The following is an 18,257-nucleotide window of genomic DNA, read 5'->3' on the forward strand; positions in this document are numbered from 1 at the left end:
TCTTCAATTTTGTACAGTCATTTACAGCTGTCTAAAGTGTGTGAAACACTGGCACCCAAGTGAGTTAGTAGGCAATTAAGATTTTGTACTCTTTCACAATCATTCTGCACAGATGTAAACTACTGGTTTTGGTACGAGACAGGAGCAACACACTGAGTACTCTGGATTGAAGATCATATCGCTCTGCTGAGGTGGATGCTGTTTTTCCCTGATGTGTCTTTACAGATCAGTCGTGGAAGATGCTGAACCTTTGGACCCTGATCCAGCAGAAGCGCTTAAGCGCATACTTAACATTGCAAACTCATGTATGTGAATACCTTCATTATTTGCAACAGGGTATTTTGTAGGCAGGGAAAGCAAGGCACCAAAACCAGGCAAGCTCAGCCCAATATTACTTAAGAAGTTCAGCCAAACATTTTATGTTTTGACCATAAAACTGCAAACCCTTTAAACAATAGTATCAGGCAAGCCAGCATGGAGGTCTGTATTAAAATTAAAAGCAAGTCAAGGTAAATTGAGAGTTATTTCAGGAGCTAAAATTGCCTGCAACACTGAATGCCTACATATATTTGCTAATGAAATGCAAAACTTTTTCCTTAGGTCACAGACTGAAGTTCGACCCTGTCAGTAATTGCTACCGATTGATTATCAGGCTGTAGCAAATTGAATGGTCATTCTACTTTAGTTTTAAAGAGGTGTCTAAAACAGTTATATCCTTTCCTTCAAGCATCAGCACAAAGAGTGGGACTAGGATTGGCAAATAGAGGTTTAATTATCCCCCAACCTTCAGCATAGGTCACTGTAAGAAGGGGTGGACTGGGGAATGCAGCCAAGGTAGGAAAGTTGTACAGAATGGCTGCAACAACACACATAGCTTCAGAGTTGTGGGTGGTTGGATAACATTAAATTGCGTTTTAAATCACTAACTAAAAATCATAAATGTGTGTTTATAAATATTCACATTCTAATTTTCTTCGGGGCTCTTTAGCAGCACATTCTATTGACTTTTTTTAGATCAGATTAAAACATGAAAGAACAGTATTACTGTTTGTTTATTCATCTTCAGACTTTGATTGATTATGTAGAATGTTCTTAATGCATTTTAAGAGACTGAACAAAGCAGGAGAGTAATTTTTTTTTTTAAGGAGTTTGCACTAAGTGAAAAAGTAAAAGAATCTGTATTGTTTAGAGGAAAGAAGGGCCTAAAGTTTACACATGAACTTAAGTATGTATCAGTACTGCAGTTCTCAAATTAATTGCATTAACTGTAACCATCTAATATGCCTTTTCTAAGCAAACACTTCTTCTGTCTTAATTTAATCTAACAAATTCTTAAAGGGTACCAATGGGATCATCCTCACAAACTGTCAGGCATAGGGCTTGTTTGTTTGCCTCTCATGACAACACATCCCAAAATACAGAGCATATTTCAACTTGTTATTCCCTGAGTCGTCTGCCAAACTGCAGATGAATTGTAAACATGAAGAACATGTTAAGCCTATTCAAGCCCACTAACAAAAAAAAAAAAAAAAAAAAAAAAATCAAGTCTTGCACAGTAAACTCTGCTATAATTTCCTGATGTAGGTCAAAACTCAGCAGGAAATCACATTGTCTATTTTTATCCCAGTTCACTGGAAGTGCTTTACCTTTCTGTTTTCTTGATAAGCACAGCCCTGAAGATTTGTTCCTGGGGAGTTTTCTCTTTGTCATCAGTTGGTTGCACGAAAGGGTGGACAGCAGCCAAGACGAAGCCCTGCTGGTACAATTCTTGCAGCTGAGCTGGAAGATCACGCAAGGAGGAGAGCTTGATTGCAGATGATCCTGGCAGCTCAGCTGGAAACAAAGAGAAATTGGTCAATAATCCTACACCAGACTATCATGTTTTTTTAAAATCCAGGCTCTTCAGAGTCAAGCAAGCTTCAGATTGATCTACAATATTAACACAAAAATTGACCTTTCTTGAGGCCCATTTTATATTTCAGATTTTAACCAGGCTGTCTTGGTGAAGGACTTGGATCACACAAGAGACTGGTGCAATTAAACAAGAAGTCAGATACATTAAAATGCCAATTTCAGTACACAGTCTGGCAGAGATGAAGCGCAGGATTTAATAAAAACAAGGCAGTCAGTCAAAAGATTCTAAGTTTTAGTAGTTGTCACAGTAATGCAAGTTGAGGAGAGTGAGTCATGCATCAAAAATATAAAGCAAGAGAAAGTGGATAGTCAATGAAGTTAGAACATGTCAAATTCCAAAGCAATAAACAGCAGCATCTGTCTACACAAAAGCTGTATTACCAGACTAAGATATCACTGATGCAAAACTGTTGAGACCAAGTATCTACCAGTATGTCTAAAGAGTACTTTGTAGGTATATTAATAATAAGAATGCTAAAAGCAATGCATACTTGAACTGATGAGAAACCTTTTAAAATCTTATACCTCAGTGTTTAAGCAAACCTATATATACTAGAAATGAGGATGAGACCTAGTGCATGAAAATAATCCTTCCCCAATCTGCTTACTGTGGGGTTTTATGCGTTCCTGTGAAGCATGTGATGCTGACTCCTGCCAGGACACACACACAAGATACTGCAGTCAGTACAGCAGTCACCCTTATTTCCATAGAGTCCTGTGGACTTCAAAAGAAAATCCTATAAATCACCTAAAATAACCTTCCATTCTCTTTCTCTCTACATCAGTAATTCTTCATATGTTTTTCATCTTATGTGAAAAGACATCTTTCTTTCCCAACCTTTGCCTCTTCATTTCCATCTCTCTTGGGAGATACTTATTATTTCATCCCTAACCATGCTAGAGCATATACAGTGGTAAGGTACCGGATGGTTTCCCCTCCCACTGAAACCAAGGAGGGGATATTGCAAGAAACACGACGGAGGTTCCCAGCACCTTGCAGGCCTTCATTAAAAAAAAAACGCACTGGAGAACAGTTTGTATGAAAGACGCCAGCTATGCAAAATAAGGTTTCATTGTACTGCTTTTTTCATCACTGTGTGGCTACCCTTTATGAATAATGAAAGAGGTTATCAAAAAACTAATAAATATTCAAAACCAATAATACAGAGGAATAATTTAAATAATAATAGAATAGTTGTGCTTAGTATGCTTTTTCTTCATATAAGACCATGTTCCAGAAGAGAATAATGGAACTTTTTGACCAAGAACTGTAAGATACAAAATTTTATTATTTTTGCAAATAAAATGAGAAATCCAAGCAATGTGCACATTGACAGGCAATAGGGCTCTACCTTCTACAACAGCATATAAATCACTTTAGTCATAAAAAGAGATGGCACAATGAATAATGCATAATAAATAATAAAACTGACTTACTTACTGGACCCTACTGGGGATCAAAATGGGAAAACCCAGATGTTAGAACTACTTTTTCCCCTCTGTGCCTCAGAGACCAAAAATTTTAGACTATGCTGCAAATAATTTAATTAATTGAAAGAGTATGAAAGCCAGAATACCTTTCTAAATGACAGTTTTATTTGAATAAAATGGAATGACTAAACACTATTTAGTAATGTTAATCCTGGTAATAGTGCTCCAATTTTTAACAATCATCTATGAAAACTGATGCTTGCCTTGCATACGAACCTACTATCAAGATTCTTCTGAGGTTGCCTTAGTAAAACCAGTAGAAAGTCTAGTCATTAACGTGGGAAACTGATTGCTTTCTCCTAAAAGTTAAACATGAGGGGAAAGTGTGAAAATGCAAGTAATTGGAGCCTTGGGATGTACACTTGATGATTAGAAAAGTAATAGAAAATAGAGCTGGGAGGGATAATCCACCTAGTCCATCCTATTACCTAGAGACAGGATCAGTTCTAGTTTAGCTATTTCTCACAGTTTTTCTCATCTATTTTTAAAAACCTTTAGTAATGGAGATTCTACAAGCCACATAAGTCATGTTTTAGTACTTCTCTGTTCTTACTGTTCAAAACCTCTTCCTAGCACCTGGCCTAAATATCTCTCTCTAAAATTCAAGATTGCTACTTCCTCACTAGAATATTTATTTTCTGCATCAGCGTTTTACAGTTCCCAATACCTGACATGCCTTAATCTTACTTTCTTTACACTGTATCAGTCCTTTCAATGTTTCCTGTTTCCTTGTGTTTTCTGGATTTCTAAATAATTTTTGATGGTTCTCTCCTGATTCTCTTCCATTGATCCACATCTTCAAGTATAGTACCTAAACCTCACCACAGTGATCCAGCACAAGCCTCATCACTGGTCTGGAGAATGGAAAAGCTCTTTCATGCTTATTATACATCTCAAAACAGTTTACATCATTTTTGGGGAAAAAAATTAGTCTTTTCCCCACAACTAACAGTGGCCAAATATGCCTGCCTTTAGTGAATTTTAGGGGTTTTTCTTTCTGTTTTCAAGGGCTATTCTGGATTCTGACCTCCACAATGCAAACAGCACTTCTCATACTGGCAAACCACAATAACCATATTCAGCAGTCTACTACTGGAATAGTTAATGAAAACAGTGAATTTTAACAGACTCTGGACAGAACCATTTTAAGCCTTACAGTCAATATACATTTTTGGTTTGATGCTGAACTACTGCTAGTTTCTCCTTGGACTAGAGATCCTTCAAAAAAAACCCACAACAGTTCCTGTTGCACAAGCAATGCTCACAAGGTCTACATGAGTTTCCTGGGTCTACAGAGCTGTGCTGTGCATTCTTGTTACCCTCCCACAGACAGACTGGTTCATGTGATACAGATTCCTCCCCAGAAATCCCTGCTACTCATCATCCTATGGATATTTTGTAAGTTATTTGTTCCTGTATCTTTCTGGGCATTAAGTTAGGCTAAAAATCATACAATTCTCTTTAAAAGTAGGTTGAAAAGGGATTATCACGCTCTCCTGCAGAGTCGTATTCATCCTTCAATAGTCTTCAAATTTCAATAAGATTTCAATTATTTCTTCAGCTAATTCCTCTAAGGTGCATACTTGTAGGTTCAACCAACTTGAAAATCCCTAATTTATGAAACCAGTTGTTGATCCAGTTTTTTGTTACTTTACCTCGGAAAAAGGTTAATATTTCCAGAAAACCTTACTAAGAAAATCCATCAAAACTTTTGTTTTAGTTGTTAAAGGGAATTCTAATCATGTCACTTTCAAAAGAAAACAGAAAACCAAAATTGTGTACAACAGGGAATTGTGTAAGGTAAAAAAGCAAATGAAAGACCATATAAAATCTTGTCTAGATCCAGTGCTTATTACAAGCCTTTGTTTTGCCAATAGATAAAGCTGAATTCTTTTAGCAGCCTTCATGTTGCTCTTGAAATGCAGTTAGCTCTAAGATTTATATTCAGCTCCATGTTTCCTTATTTATGGTTGCACTTCACAACCTGACCTCAAAAGATTCCTTTGTTTATTCTATATACATCTAGATGAGTGTGTAAGAAACTTGTGAATGACAGATGCTGTGTAATTTTGCTAAGGCTGAAAGTGGAAATAGAAGTGCTGGCTGCTTTTGGAACTGATTACCAGGCAAATTAGTCTGTTGCCTGACTGACAATTGAAGCTGAGAACACTTCCCAGCAGTGCTCAGATACTTACAGGAAACTACAGCTCAGAGATCCTTCAAAAAGAAAAGAAAGCTTGTGATACACAAGTGATATCTGCAAGGTGACTTTCCTGGGTCTAGGGACTTGTGCATTCTTTGCTGCTAATGGAAAAACCTGACCAAACACTCACACTGTCCCCATCTTGCCACAGAAAAATCAATAAAAGGATTGAGTTGACATAAAAACCTACAGGTTGAGTCACGTATATCTGAAAGGAGTCATCTCTGCAGCTCCAAAAAGCAATTTATGGGAAACAGAGGAAGGTGTTGCAGTCTGCCACAGGGATCCTGAGGGACCAAGAATACACTGAGAAATATGGTTGGGGAGGCAGGTATTGAGAACTGGTTCCTCCTGTGTTAAGGAGCTCCTCCTTCCCTCCCAATGCATCATCCAGGGCTGCTACCACAGAGATCAAACACCCACAGACCAGCTTCAAACTGAAACATCCCATATGACCTCTGACAATTGCCGTATGGTCCATGCTAAAAAGGTAGATGTATCCTGATCAAATACTAAGAGAAAAGACCATTACAGCAACTGTCCACAACAAGTAGGCCAATTTTTCTATATTAATACATATTATACATTTATAAAATAAAGCATGGATTCACCTATTAGCCCATGCTTAATAATGACAATCATCAACTACAATACATCTTTATATATTATATACACCCAACGGAATCAGATGCTTTTAACTCTATTCTATTTGATAAGCAGCAATTTTTCCTTCCTGCTAGTTATGTTTATGACAAAGGTAAAACAAACCTTATTGGGTTTTAATTTCTTTCTACTTGAATGATAGCTATGCTCCAGGAAAATGTTAAATGCCAAAATGGCATTTACTTAATATCTCTTTACCGAAATGCTCAAATTCAGGGTCATATTTAGGTCTTAGTTTCTTGGTGCTTACCCTTAATAATTTATTTAAAAGGACAAGCATACAGTTTTACTCTAAATTTCTACTATCCTGTATTAGGTGTTTACTTAGTTTGCTTACTCCAGCAAAACAAATTAAGTATTGGGATTTTTTGGTCTTCATTTTTTAACATGTTTTCCTGATTAAGCTTTTATGCTCTTATTCCAGTCACAGCTGTTAAAGACTGACGAAGCCCTTAACAACAGTTCACATTCACATGAAAATGTTCCACAAAAATACTGGATTCCTTTTAACTAGTTTCTGCTCTCTTTTAATGTTTTCATGTTCACCTGCATTTTCAAAGTACCGTTACTCAATTTATTACAAAATATTAAATAAGTCTTTTTCCTTTGCATTAAAATAACCTAAGATCACATTGGTGGCTACACAGATCATACTCACTGTATATCCTGAGTACAGAAAAAAGCACTTTGCACCAATACACACCTAAAATGTGGTACGTAATGGGATTTGAAACAAAAAAAGGAAGACTGGCTAACTCAACGGACCCACATGATTACGTGCTGCAGCAATTTGGTTCCCTAGTAGCTGCAAGCACAATACTGTTTCACAGAATCACAGAATAGTTTGGATTGGAAGGGAACTTTAAAGGTCAGTCCAACCCGCTACAAGGAGCAGGGACATCTTCAATTGGATCAGGTTACTCAGAGCCCCGTCCAACTTGACTTTGAATGTTTCCAGGAACAGAACATCTACCACTTCTCTGGGCAACCTCATCATAAAAAATTTCTTCCTTACATCTAGTCTGAATCTACCCTCTTTCAGTATAAAACCGTTACTCCTTGTCCTATTGCAACAGGCTGTCCTAAAAAGTTTGTCTCCATCTTTCATTATAAGTCCCCTTTAAGTACTGGAAGGCTGCTACTGGAGCCTTCTCTTCTCTAAGCTGAACAACCTCAACTCTCTGAGCCTGACCTCATAGGAGAGGTATTGCAGCCCTCTGATCATTTTTGTGCCCTCCTCTGTACCCACTGGAGCAGGTCCATGTCTTCCTAATGCTGGGGGGCCCAGAGCTGGACACAGCACTCCAGGTGGGGTCTCATGAGAGCTGAGTAGAGGGGGAGAATCACCTCCCTCAACCTGCTGGCCACACTTCTCATGCAGCCCAGGATATGGTTGGCTTTCTGGGCAGCAAGCACATGCTGTTCGCTTATGTTCAGTTTTTCATCCACCGATACCTCCAAGTCCTTCCCTGCAGGGCTGCTCTCAATCCCTTCATCCCCCAGACTGTATTGATACCGGGGGTTGCCCTGACCCGAGTGCAGGACCTTACATTTGGCCTTGCTGAACTTCATGAGGTTCACATGGGCCTATGTCTTGAGCTTGTCCAGGTCCCTCTGGATGGCATCCCTTCCCTCAGGTGTGTCAACAGCACCACTAAGCTTGGCATCATCTGCAAACTTGCTGAGGGTGCACTTGATCCCACTGTGTCATTTGATCAGGCCTAACACGCATCAGCAGGCTCAGACCCTTCAAGAAATACAGTCATAACTGTTTTCTTTTTCAAAGCACAGGACGAGGCCACTTCCAAGCCCGTGATTGTTTCTGTGAGCCATTCCCATTTGAGGCACCCAGAGCCAGTGAGCTACAGAGCCATACGGAGCCACTCGTGCTCCTCCTTGTACATCCTCCTTCCAGCATCACAAAACTTGCAGGCCCTTCTGCAAAGCTACAGCTGCTCCAGGTGACTCATGGAAAACACGATATCCTTGTATCTCCTCCCCAGGAGAGCTCAGGGCTTATGGAGCCCTCCTCAGAAGAGGGAGGTGGCCAAAAGAAGGGCTACAAGTGCAGTTGTCCCTCTCTCCACTGCAGGCTAAAAGGCAGATAGTCGCTCTTGAGCAGGGTTGTGCCTGTGAGCTGGAAAGGAGCAAACATTCATCACGCTACACACTTAGTCGCTCCTGCTCGCTATTTCCATGCAGACCCTTACCCAACATGAATGTTTTGCCGCTGTCCTTCTAAAGCACCCAAATCTCCCCCCTGCACTCTGCAGAGTGCGTAGGAGACGACCTGAAAGAATCTGAACAGTGGCCAGGCATTAGCATTTACAGTCCTTAACAGATCTAGCAATGAGCATGTAACATGAAAACAAGGTACAAGCAAAATTATGGTCATATGGTAATACAGTCATTACCCCAACACCATCCACTGATGTCCTGCAGGGCTTTATAATAGATCTGGCTATTTACCTCCTGCCTTTAGTGACTGCCTCATGGAAAATGGCATTAGCTTGCTCTGTTATGCTCACACATCCCACCAAGGTGGCGTAATTGCATGTCGGCTGGTAGGAATCTAAATAGCAACAACGAATGGAGACAATAATGTGGGAAGAGAGTGTATCACCAAGCACATGCGTGTGCAGATACATAAATCTGTCCTGAGTCCACAACACGTCTCCTGCTTTCACACAGGGCAGTTCCCAAGGATGTTTATGATTGTTTATAACAGCCCTGATCATTTTGTAGAATACCAAAGCAAGCACACTTCCTCTATTTACTATGAGGACAGCTGTTTCTTAATTTAATATTAATTCCTTTCCAGCAACTTTAATTTAATTTAAAGAAATAAAATCTACAGCAGACTAAGTTCTAGTACAGCAAAACATTGTCTTTGCATTAGGACTAGTAAAAAAAAAAAAACTAGATAGTTCACTGTCAGGAGATGCAGTTTCACTTACATTAAATCATTTCATAGAAACATGTCAAATGCAGCAAAGTTTTTCATTTGGGCAGTGTTCAGAAGTTTAAATAAAAGTAATCTATTAATGTTTTACACGATCCAAGTGGTTAAACAAGAGCATTTTTTCAGTGGTTCTGTGAGTGTCCACTCCACTTGAATTTTTTTAATTACCTGTATTACTGGAACTGTGATTTCTTGTTGGAAGGTACAATTGCAGTGACACAAGGTGCACACTCACAACAGTTAGGACACATAAACAAACCAGTGCCACTACAAGCAGCTAGTTTCTGCAAGCTGAACACTGACTGCTAAATGAAGGACCATCCTGTCAGACCGCTTTCTGGTTTGCCAAAGTCCTCAGGTTTATCTGTGCAGGCCCTGAGACCTGAGGTTTATCTGTGCAACCCCTTGCTAAGAGATGGGTGAACTTCAGAATTCACCTGGAGGAAGGACCAGGGTAAAAATCTGTTGTGAAGTGTTGTCTTTCGTCTAATGATGCAACACAGACTGGAAAAGATCCCCTCTCTGTCCTATAAATAAGAAAGTTTTTAAGGCACTTTTCACTGACTTACTTAGCCATTGGTTTGGAATAGCTGAAGGAATCCAGACGATCATCCTTTCCAACTATCAAAGCTTGGTAAGACCAATTCATTACTCCAGAGAGCAGAAAGCAAACTGTTACTTAAGTATTACTGAAACACTTTTTGACTGACCTTGGGAGAACATGGTTGTTTCCAATCAGTGTCAATCTCAAACAAAAATATATTAAGGCATCTACTGAAAACTGTCATTCTTTGTTACAAACACTAAGGAATTCTCTTTTATGCAGCACAAATTGCATGGCAAAACAATGCAGTCATGTTACTCTCACTTAGAACTTTTCTTTCCTCATTCAACCCACAAATAGTTTCATGTCAATGACAACAAACAACCTATCAGAATCAGAGTACTTCCAATGAAAATAAAGGCAAGCCTACTAATAATGCAATTTAAAGAACACAAACACTAAACAGATTTCTGGTGAGTTTTGTGAAGAAATCCAAATAATTGTTTCTGAACTAAAACCTACCAAACAAATGCTAAAGCAGTATGACTAATTTAGCAGAAAACCTATAGTGCTTCTGACACTATTGCACAGCTTTAATTACCTGAAACACAGTGATACCAGAATTTAATGAGTTAAAAGCTCAAGCTTTTGGAGTAACAACTATACAAGCTGTACTATAGCATCTTTTCATTTCTATAGAGCTTGAGCTTCCATGAGGTGTGTACAGCAGTTCCTTAATTTTGAAGACAATGGTCCGGGTGCATTACTGTTCCAGGCCATCGGCAGAGGCCAGACACTGAATGTTAATATAGCACGTTGCTTTTTTGCTTATGTTAAATGATCCTCTCAGTGGCTTTTCTTTCAATCTTCAAGGCAAATACAAAAAAAGTCCCCATCAAAGAAAGTAAGAATGAATATGCAAGAGAAATCAGGACTTTAAATGAAGGATGACTGTTCAAGAAGCTCTTCGTGTTTGCTTTTAGCAAAAATGTAGTAATGAAACTTAAAAATATTCAAAAGCAAAGCACTGTATCTTAAGAGGCAGAGAGGGGAAAAACCACAGAAAGACTGTGAAACTGCATATATACCCTTTGAAAGTATGTATGTATATAGATATGTGTATATATATGTATGCATACATATATTTGTGCATATATGTACACACCCACACACACACCAACATCCCTTTCTTTCCTTTAGAAAATAGTAAATGTCTGCATTAGTCAAATCAAAAAAGTACTAACTCACAGATACAGTAAGATTAGAGAACTTTGTCTAATCAATTGCGTTGTCTGATCTCATCACATTTTTATGTTATCTTGTTTGTTGTCCAGTCAAAGTTTCATTTCTGTATCTTGCAAGCACAAGATACGTATCTTAAGAACTGGGTATGTTTGCCACAAACATGAGGTGATTATACATGGGACGGTATACCCAGGCTATCACCTCCACTATGTGAAAAAAAAAAACATTAAACAGAAGTTTAGTTACCTAAATAAATTGACAAGGATTTCTTAAATGACTCACAGCTTATATATATCAGCTTGTGGGAAAAATTATGCAAAATAGGCAAAATTATGCAAAATAGGCAAAATTAAGACCACCTAGATGCAAGAAGGGTTAATGACTGTGCAAAAAGCAAAATTAAAGATGATGGGAAAGGGGAGTGACTTCTCATTTAAACTGTGCACAGAAAAAAAGTACTAAATCCTATCCCTTCTGTACTTCGGCAGCTTTTGTAAATGCATTTTTTTATTTGTCCCCTCCCTCCTGCTTGGTTCTTCTTCCTAAATTGATGCAGACCAAACACAGCAACAACAAAGACAGATAATTTACATTTCACAAATCCAAGAAAACTCCAATTATGTCTAACCAAAAGGAGAAAGTGTTCAAAGTTGCAATATTTTATTCATGCAGACTTGTTATCTGTATAAACTCCAAAAGGCAAGTATTATGATGAATTACAGAGGAGGGATAGGGTTAATTCTGAACTACAGGCCAACATATTAATTCACATCTATTTCCAACCCCCCAAAAAAGTACTGGTTCCCTGCCCTAAAGCCTTTAGACACCAAGTTTATCTCCCAATGGCAATACTTCAGCTGCCAAAGTCAAACACTGAATGCTGTTCATTTTAACAGCTTAAGAAGTAGTGAAATGGACTTCCAATCACTTCCACCAGTGGTGCAGCAAGTTATGTCCTCTTACAGCAAGTAGTCAGTAATCAAACTTTAAAAGGGAGGGAAGGAGGAGCTACCCAAGGAGAAAAATGAACCACAACTTACTGAAGAGAGATTCTGATATCTCAGAAGTTGGTGGCATCATGAAGATTTGGTGGCCAGATGCAACTTCTTTGATTTGACGCCTCTCTAGCTAACGTGCTCACCATTTTTCTTAAGCAGCAACACTAATGTACACTAGTGTGCTTCACAGCTAACCCTTCAGCCTAAAGATTCTTGTCATTCTCGTACTTTTTAACACGTATGTGTCTTGTCTTCCTGGCATAAACCCCTCCTTTTCCCTTTCCTCTGCTCCTCTTATGTTTTATGCTTCACCTTGACATTCTTTCCATGTTTCTAGCAAATTTTCATTTCAGATTTTAGAACTGCAGAATATAACAAAGAAGTAGCACTGAATTCTTTGCAAATTTTACAGTAAGCAAACTTGGACCACAGTAAAAGAACTGTAAAAAGCACAAACAATATCCTCAGAAGAGTACAAAAAAATTGCTTACTTTAATAAGTTCCAAATTATACAAATTTATTCATTGTATGGTATACTTCACTAGATGAGAAAAATCTCCTCTGAAATGGAATTTGTAGCATTTTTAAGCTTTGCAAATCACTATATCCTATTGTCAATAAAATGCTGCATGTGATGACTCTTCAAGGAGTTAAAAAGCAGAAAGGTTTGTATATCAGCCTACATACTTCCACCCAAACCGATGGAGAACAACCTTGAGATTACTGGTTTTATTCTTAATCAAGCACAGATGAACAAAGTACGTTGCATGCATTATATCATGAATTTTTTTCCATATTTACAAGAAGTTAATAAGTATAAATCTGATTGTAGTCTAGTTTCCAAACTGAAAAATGTCAAGAGGATTTCAAAACTTTTAAGGAAAAAGGAGAAGAAAGAAGTCAACAGTAGTAACTGGCTGAATACATACACTACGGTACGTTTTTCATGAAACACTGAAAATTGTGATTAAAATCAAAGACTTGGCACAACTCAGAGAAACAAGAAGATAAAACTGCCATCAAAGTATTACAATAAAGGGCTTTTTTTCCCCCCAATTCACAAAATAATTGATGCATATCATAAGTACACACCAGGAGAAGTAACTGGAAATGAGAGAACATTTACAAGTTTATATTTTACAAATTCAGCCTTCAAACACAAAGATGTAAATTCACTGACATATCCAATAACCTCAGCAAGAAAGATTTGGATTTATCAAGATATCTCTTATTCCCCAAGCCAACCTGTGCAACAGAGAACTGATGGTCTCCAGGGAAACCAAAATCCTCTTGGCAGGTCATGCCAGTATATATTTTATACGTAACACTTTGCATTATATATATACAGAAAAGGACAGATAGCTTTATAAATGCTTGAAGGCTTTATTCAGATGTTACCTGCTGGTTTCTGTTTCTTTTCACTTTAAATTTCCAGTGTTTCCTATGCATTTTCCCCTTCTATTGTAATAGGTGTTTTCAGCCTTTCTTGTAAAACTTATTTTGGATGACATCATGTTCAAACTTATCTGATTATTTTTTTTTACAAGCTAGAAATGGATTTTTTTCCAATCCCGTCACTAAAGTCCATATATTCCCCTATTTCAGATGTTCTCATTTCTTGACTGCATCAACCAGTAACATTCCTTTTCTTCAAAAGGCAGAGGTACAACTAAACATTTAATATTTTAAATTGGAATAAATATCATAGTGACTTTCATGGTTTTATCTTTTTCCTGGCCTGAAATATTTTCACTTTTAGACAGAAGAAATTTCCAAATTATGCATGCTTTTCATTTGGAAGATAACATAAAGTGTAACTTTTCAGTGTTCTTTTGGCGCGCTTTTAAATCAAATTCCCCTACTTGGGAAACCCTGTAATTTTTCATAAATGTCTGTTAAATTGTTTTCAGCTCTAGTGGCAAAACTAAATAAATGTTAAAGGAGCCAAAAATGTAACGTGCATTGCATAACCAAGCAAGCAATGTTACTTAAAGGTATATTCTCAATTAGATTTTGGCCTCGGGTTTGCTTATATTTAAAAACAAAGTTGCGTAAGAGAATGCTACGCAATGAAATTCAGTATGAACAGGAGATACTCACAGTCGGGTAAACTAAATTCAGAGGAAAGTGAGATATAATGCGTTTGGATTTTTGTTAAACACATTACCCTCTAGTGGTCCTAAGACAAACAATTCCATGGGCACCTATACCGGGCCCAGAACACACAACAGTGTTTGATTATAAACAGAAACAAAACTGATGCATTTAACTCCATTGAACTTTCCATGAAAACTCCAAATTTTAAAAAGAAATAAAAAGCAAAACTATATCTCTTTTAATTTCCAATCGTTAGGCTTGCTTGGGAAACTGCAATGGCAAACCAAATGCAAAACATTCTCCAGAAAGCACTTACCATTCCTCTAGGCTCTCCTGCCCCATGCCTCTACTTTTTGTTCAGCTGTATCAACAATGGGAATATATTCCCATCACCACAAACTGTAAGAATACCTCTGTTAGGGTATGTGAATTTCATGCGAAGAGTCTGTGACTGTACACAAGCAGGATTTAAATTTTTCCCTCACACCAGACCTTCTATCACCCCCATGACTGTCACCGCTGAGCTGTACTTACAGATCTCAGACAGCACTAACTAAAGGTTTTCTGATAAAACAGGCCTGAAGAGGAAGATATTAAGTTGCACAAGGGAAGGTTTAGACTAGATATTAAGAAGCATTTCTTTACAGAAGTGGTTGTTAGGCGTTGGAATGAGCTGCCCAGGGAGGTGGTGGAGTCCCCATCCCTGGAGGTGTTTTAAGAGTAGGGTCGACATAGCGCTGACAGGTAAGGTGTAGTTGGGAACTGTCAGTGTTAGGTTAATGGTTGGACTGGATTATCTTCAAGGTCTTTTCCAACCTAGATGATTCCTTGTGAAAATATAGGGTGGCAGTAATTCCAATCAAGCAATTTCCCCAATGGTCCTTGATTATTTCGGCATGTGGAAGAGCCATGTATTACCCCATCTACAATTTTCAGAATGACCACATAAACTAAAATTAATTCTGGGAGACATAAAGCTAGAACCATCAAATGGATCAGTTGCTTTGCAATGAATTAGGCAATTGCATCCTTTAGAAATGAGGTAAGGGAAAGATACAGCTATACCAAAGAGGACCTACTCCACAATCAATACGTTATTGGACTTGCTGACTCTACTGGTACTCAAAGGTGGTTAAATATCTGATTAAAATCAGTACTAGATAAGACAATTTTTCCTGACTTTTTGCTACCTTTATCACTGTATATAGTGCTATTATACAAATTCCTACTCAAGGTTTTTTCCATTAGCATAGTTAATGAAGAATGATTCCCACTGATAAGGCTTTTGTTCTCCAACCTCACTGCCGCCACAGCCTTGAATTTCCCTTCTCTTTTCTTCCCACCCCTAGGATTCCTCAAACTGATGAGAAACAGCGATTCTGTGGCTATGCTGGAGTAATGCACTGGCTTGCTGGCCAGTGAGCTGTTGTCACCAAGAAGAGTGTGGTGAGAAACCAAGCCAATCATGGCTTGGTTCTCCTCACTTTTTCCTGATCAGTATGGGTGTCTGTCCCCTACTCAACTGCCAGCTTCCACAAAATTAGGAGCAGCCTAATTGTCTTTAAAAATTTCTAGTGAATTGGTTTGAAATTGTATGGTTATAATTATTTGGAGGAATGAGACAGACAGACTGAGCCTTTTTTAACTCTCGTTTCCCTAGGAAACTGGTTCAAAACCAAAACAAAAACCCATCACACTACCACCTCCAAACCCTCTGAAAAAAAAAATCCCTCAAAACTAAAGACCTGAAAAGAAAATCCTGCAAAAGGTATTATGGGATATTGCCTTCTGTAACACCTCTAAGTGTATTTAACAGTGATAAGGCTTTCACAGAATATTGAAAATGACTAGCAAGCAATAGTTCACCACTGGCACCTAAAAGAAGTATGTCACTGCCAAACACACCACATCACTTCAACTTGGCAAGAACGCTTGACAGAAAGCCAAAGAGTAGTGGAAAAGGCTGTTAAAAGTTAACAAAGCACTTCCCAAAAGTACTGTTTTGTTTTTTTAAGCAAGTCTGCTAGAGCATGGGTGATGGATTTACTAAAGAAAAAAGTTTTTCTTGGCAAAACAACCTGCTTTTTTTGCTTAGAGCAAATTTTCTTGTCACTCTCCAGAATTTGAACTCCTACTCCCGCTCTTCAGAAAAATGTGGCCAGTTTCTGTTTTCAAGTGAAGAATTCCCACACAGCAATACTGATAGCATGCAAATCTATTGTTTAATATGGGTCATGGGAACATGGCCACAAATTCAAGGATCATTAAATGGAACGACCAAAGCAAAATTATATTCTTTTATACTTTATTTTGCAATAAAATGGTTGTTGTTTCAATTTTGTTTGCAAAGAGTAACAGAGTATTTCTTCAAATGTTTATGAGAAGGCATCATTTTACCTTTATTTCTCAGTGTAGTTCTGTCAGAAAAAGTGCCGCAACTAAAACATTTATCAAAAATGAGAAGGCAAGAAAGTGAGACACCTTACCTTCAAAGCTGCCAAATAATGAGTTAATGAAGTTATTATGATCTAATCCCAAAGTAGTAAGTATATGCAATAATGATGCAACAGATGTTCCTGTCCAACAGGGACAGAATTCTTTTATGGTATGAAGGTGGTAACTAAAAAGCATTATACAGACAATCTTAAGATCTAACACTTTCCTTACCCCCTGGAAAGGATCCCTTTTTGGGTTAGTGACATCAAAAAATTTGTTTCATAAATGGACATTCTTACTGATTGAATACTAAAATACAGAAACACATAAACAGGTCAATTTCTCAGTTCCCTTTACAAGGAACAGAAAGTAAACTTTACAGGTGGCACAGTGGTGTGTGACAATGCATATTCCTAGTCAGCATACAGCAGAATTGTTCACTGTTATTCCTATATAGTCAGCCACTGCTAGGACAAGCAATACCTCAGGAGCAAACCTGTGGAAGGAAGCAAAGCACAGTCCCTCTATGCCTTGGCTAATACTCTTTTCTCACTGTTCCTAACAATGCACCCCAAAGAGAGGTCACAAGCAGCCTCACATGGTTCTAACTTCTTATCATGTGACAGCCCACATTCAAGACACTTTCACTTCTCTCCATTCCTAAGTGCAAAACAGAGAAGAATTTCTACGTCCTTTTAGGTCAAGAATGGCCAGACTTGCTACTGGCTAATAATGAAATATTCACTGATAAGAGTCTTCACCAGTGGTTCTGGAAGGGTTGCCTGGAAGTATCTGTTGATGAGCAAAACAATTTTTCCCCAAAATTTACTATATTAAAAAAACTAAACAATCAACAAAGCTGACAAATAGTGCAGCTTAAAAAACAAAGTCTTACAATTATAAAGTATTTTATTCAGTGAACATGTGGTGAAGAACAATGAAAATAATCCCACAGAATATGTACAATTTTATCTATTTGATCATTTGAAAGGCTTCATCAAGGCATTCAAGCCAGCTGGAAAAATCGGGTAGAAGGACTGCAAAGACAGATGCTGCATCTGAGCTGAGCATTCCTAAGTAAATAAACAACAAAACCAAACCAAAACAAAAAGGGATTCTGACACAGTTCCAAACTTTGTGAGACAATAACTTAACAAAAGACCATTTATTCTGTCACTCTCTTTTCGTTCTTTTGTTTTCTGATTTGAGATAAAAGTAGATGCTAATTTTTTTTGCTTACTAATAATCTGTACAATAATTGCTACTGAATTAACCCATGCAATTTAGCACTATTTGTCAATTCTTATATCAGTTGTTATTAAGAAATTCAGGAAACAATTGTTCAAATAAAAGAACACCAATAGAGGGCTTAGCAACTGAGGAACTACAACAGTAGGCTGCTGTTTATGTGTATTTCACCATTAACCATGTCTTGGATTATCTCTAACTTTCTCAAAATTCCATCTATTTATTTGTAAACCTCATACCTCATTCTCTTTCAGATTTAAGGCCTTTTATCAATTCATTTGGAAACACATGGCATCTTTAGGACTTCTCACATCCTTGACGTCTTTAATTTTTTATGTGCCAAACAGCAGGCAAAAGCTTCTGTACTCTCAGAATGAGGTGAACTCTTTCAACCGATGACTGTTGAACAGAGACAGGCAGTATTTTTGCAGTTCTTAACTCACCTGATGGCTGTCA

General features: G+C 37.9%; 1 protein-coding gene across 1 annotated transcript in view; it reads right to left on the reverse strand.

The window, feature by feature from the left end:
- The window catches only part of RFTN1 (raftlin, lipid raft linker 1), a 101,805-nt gene that overhangs the window by 59,517 nt on the left and 24,031 nt on the right, over window positions 1-18,257 (reverse strand). The window contains exon 3 of the mRNA XM_074898087.1: window positions 1,647-1,833. Within this exon, the coding sequence (XP_074754188.1) occupies window positions 1,647-1,833 (187 nt within the window). The remainder of the gene's footprint in view (window positions 1-1,646; window positions 1,834-18,257) is intronic.

The sequence above is a fragment of the Athene noctua genome, chromosome 2 (genome assembly GCF_965140245.1).
Source record: "Athene noctua chromosome 2, bAthNoc1.hap1.1, whole genome shotgun sequence".
NCBI lineage: Eukaryota > Metazoa > Chordata > Aves > Strigiformes > Strigidae > Athene > Athene noctua.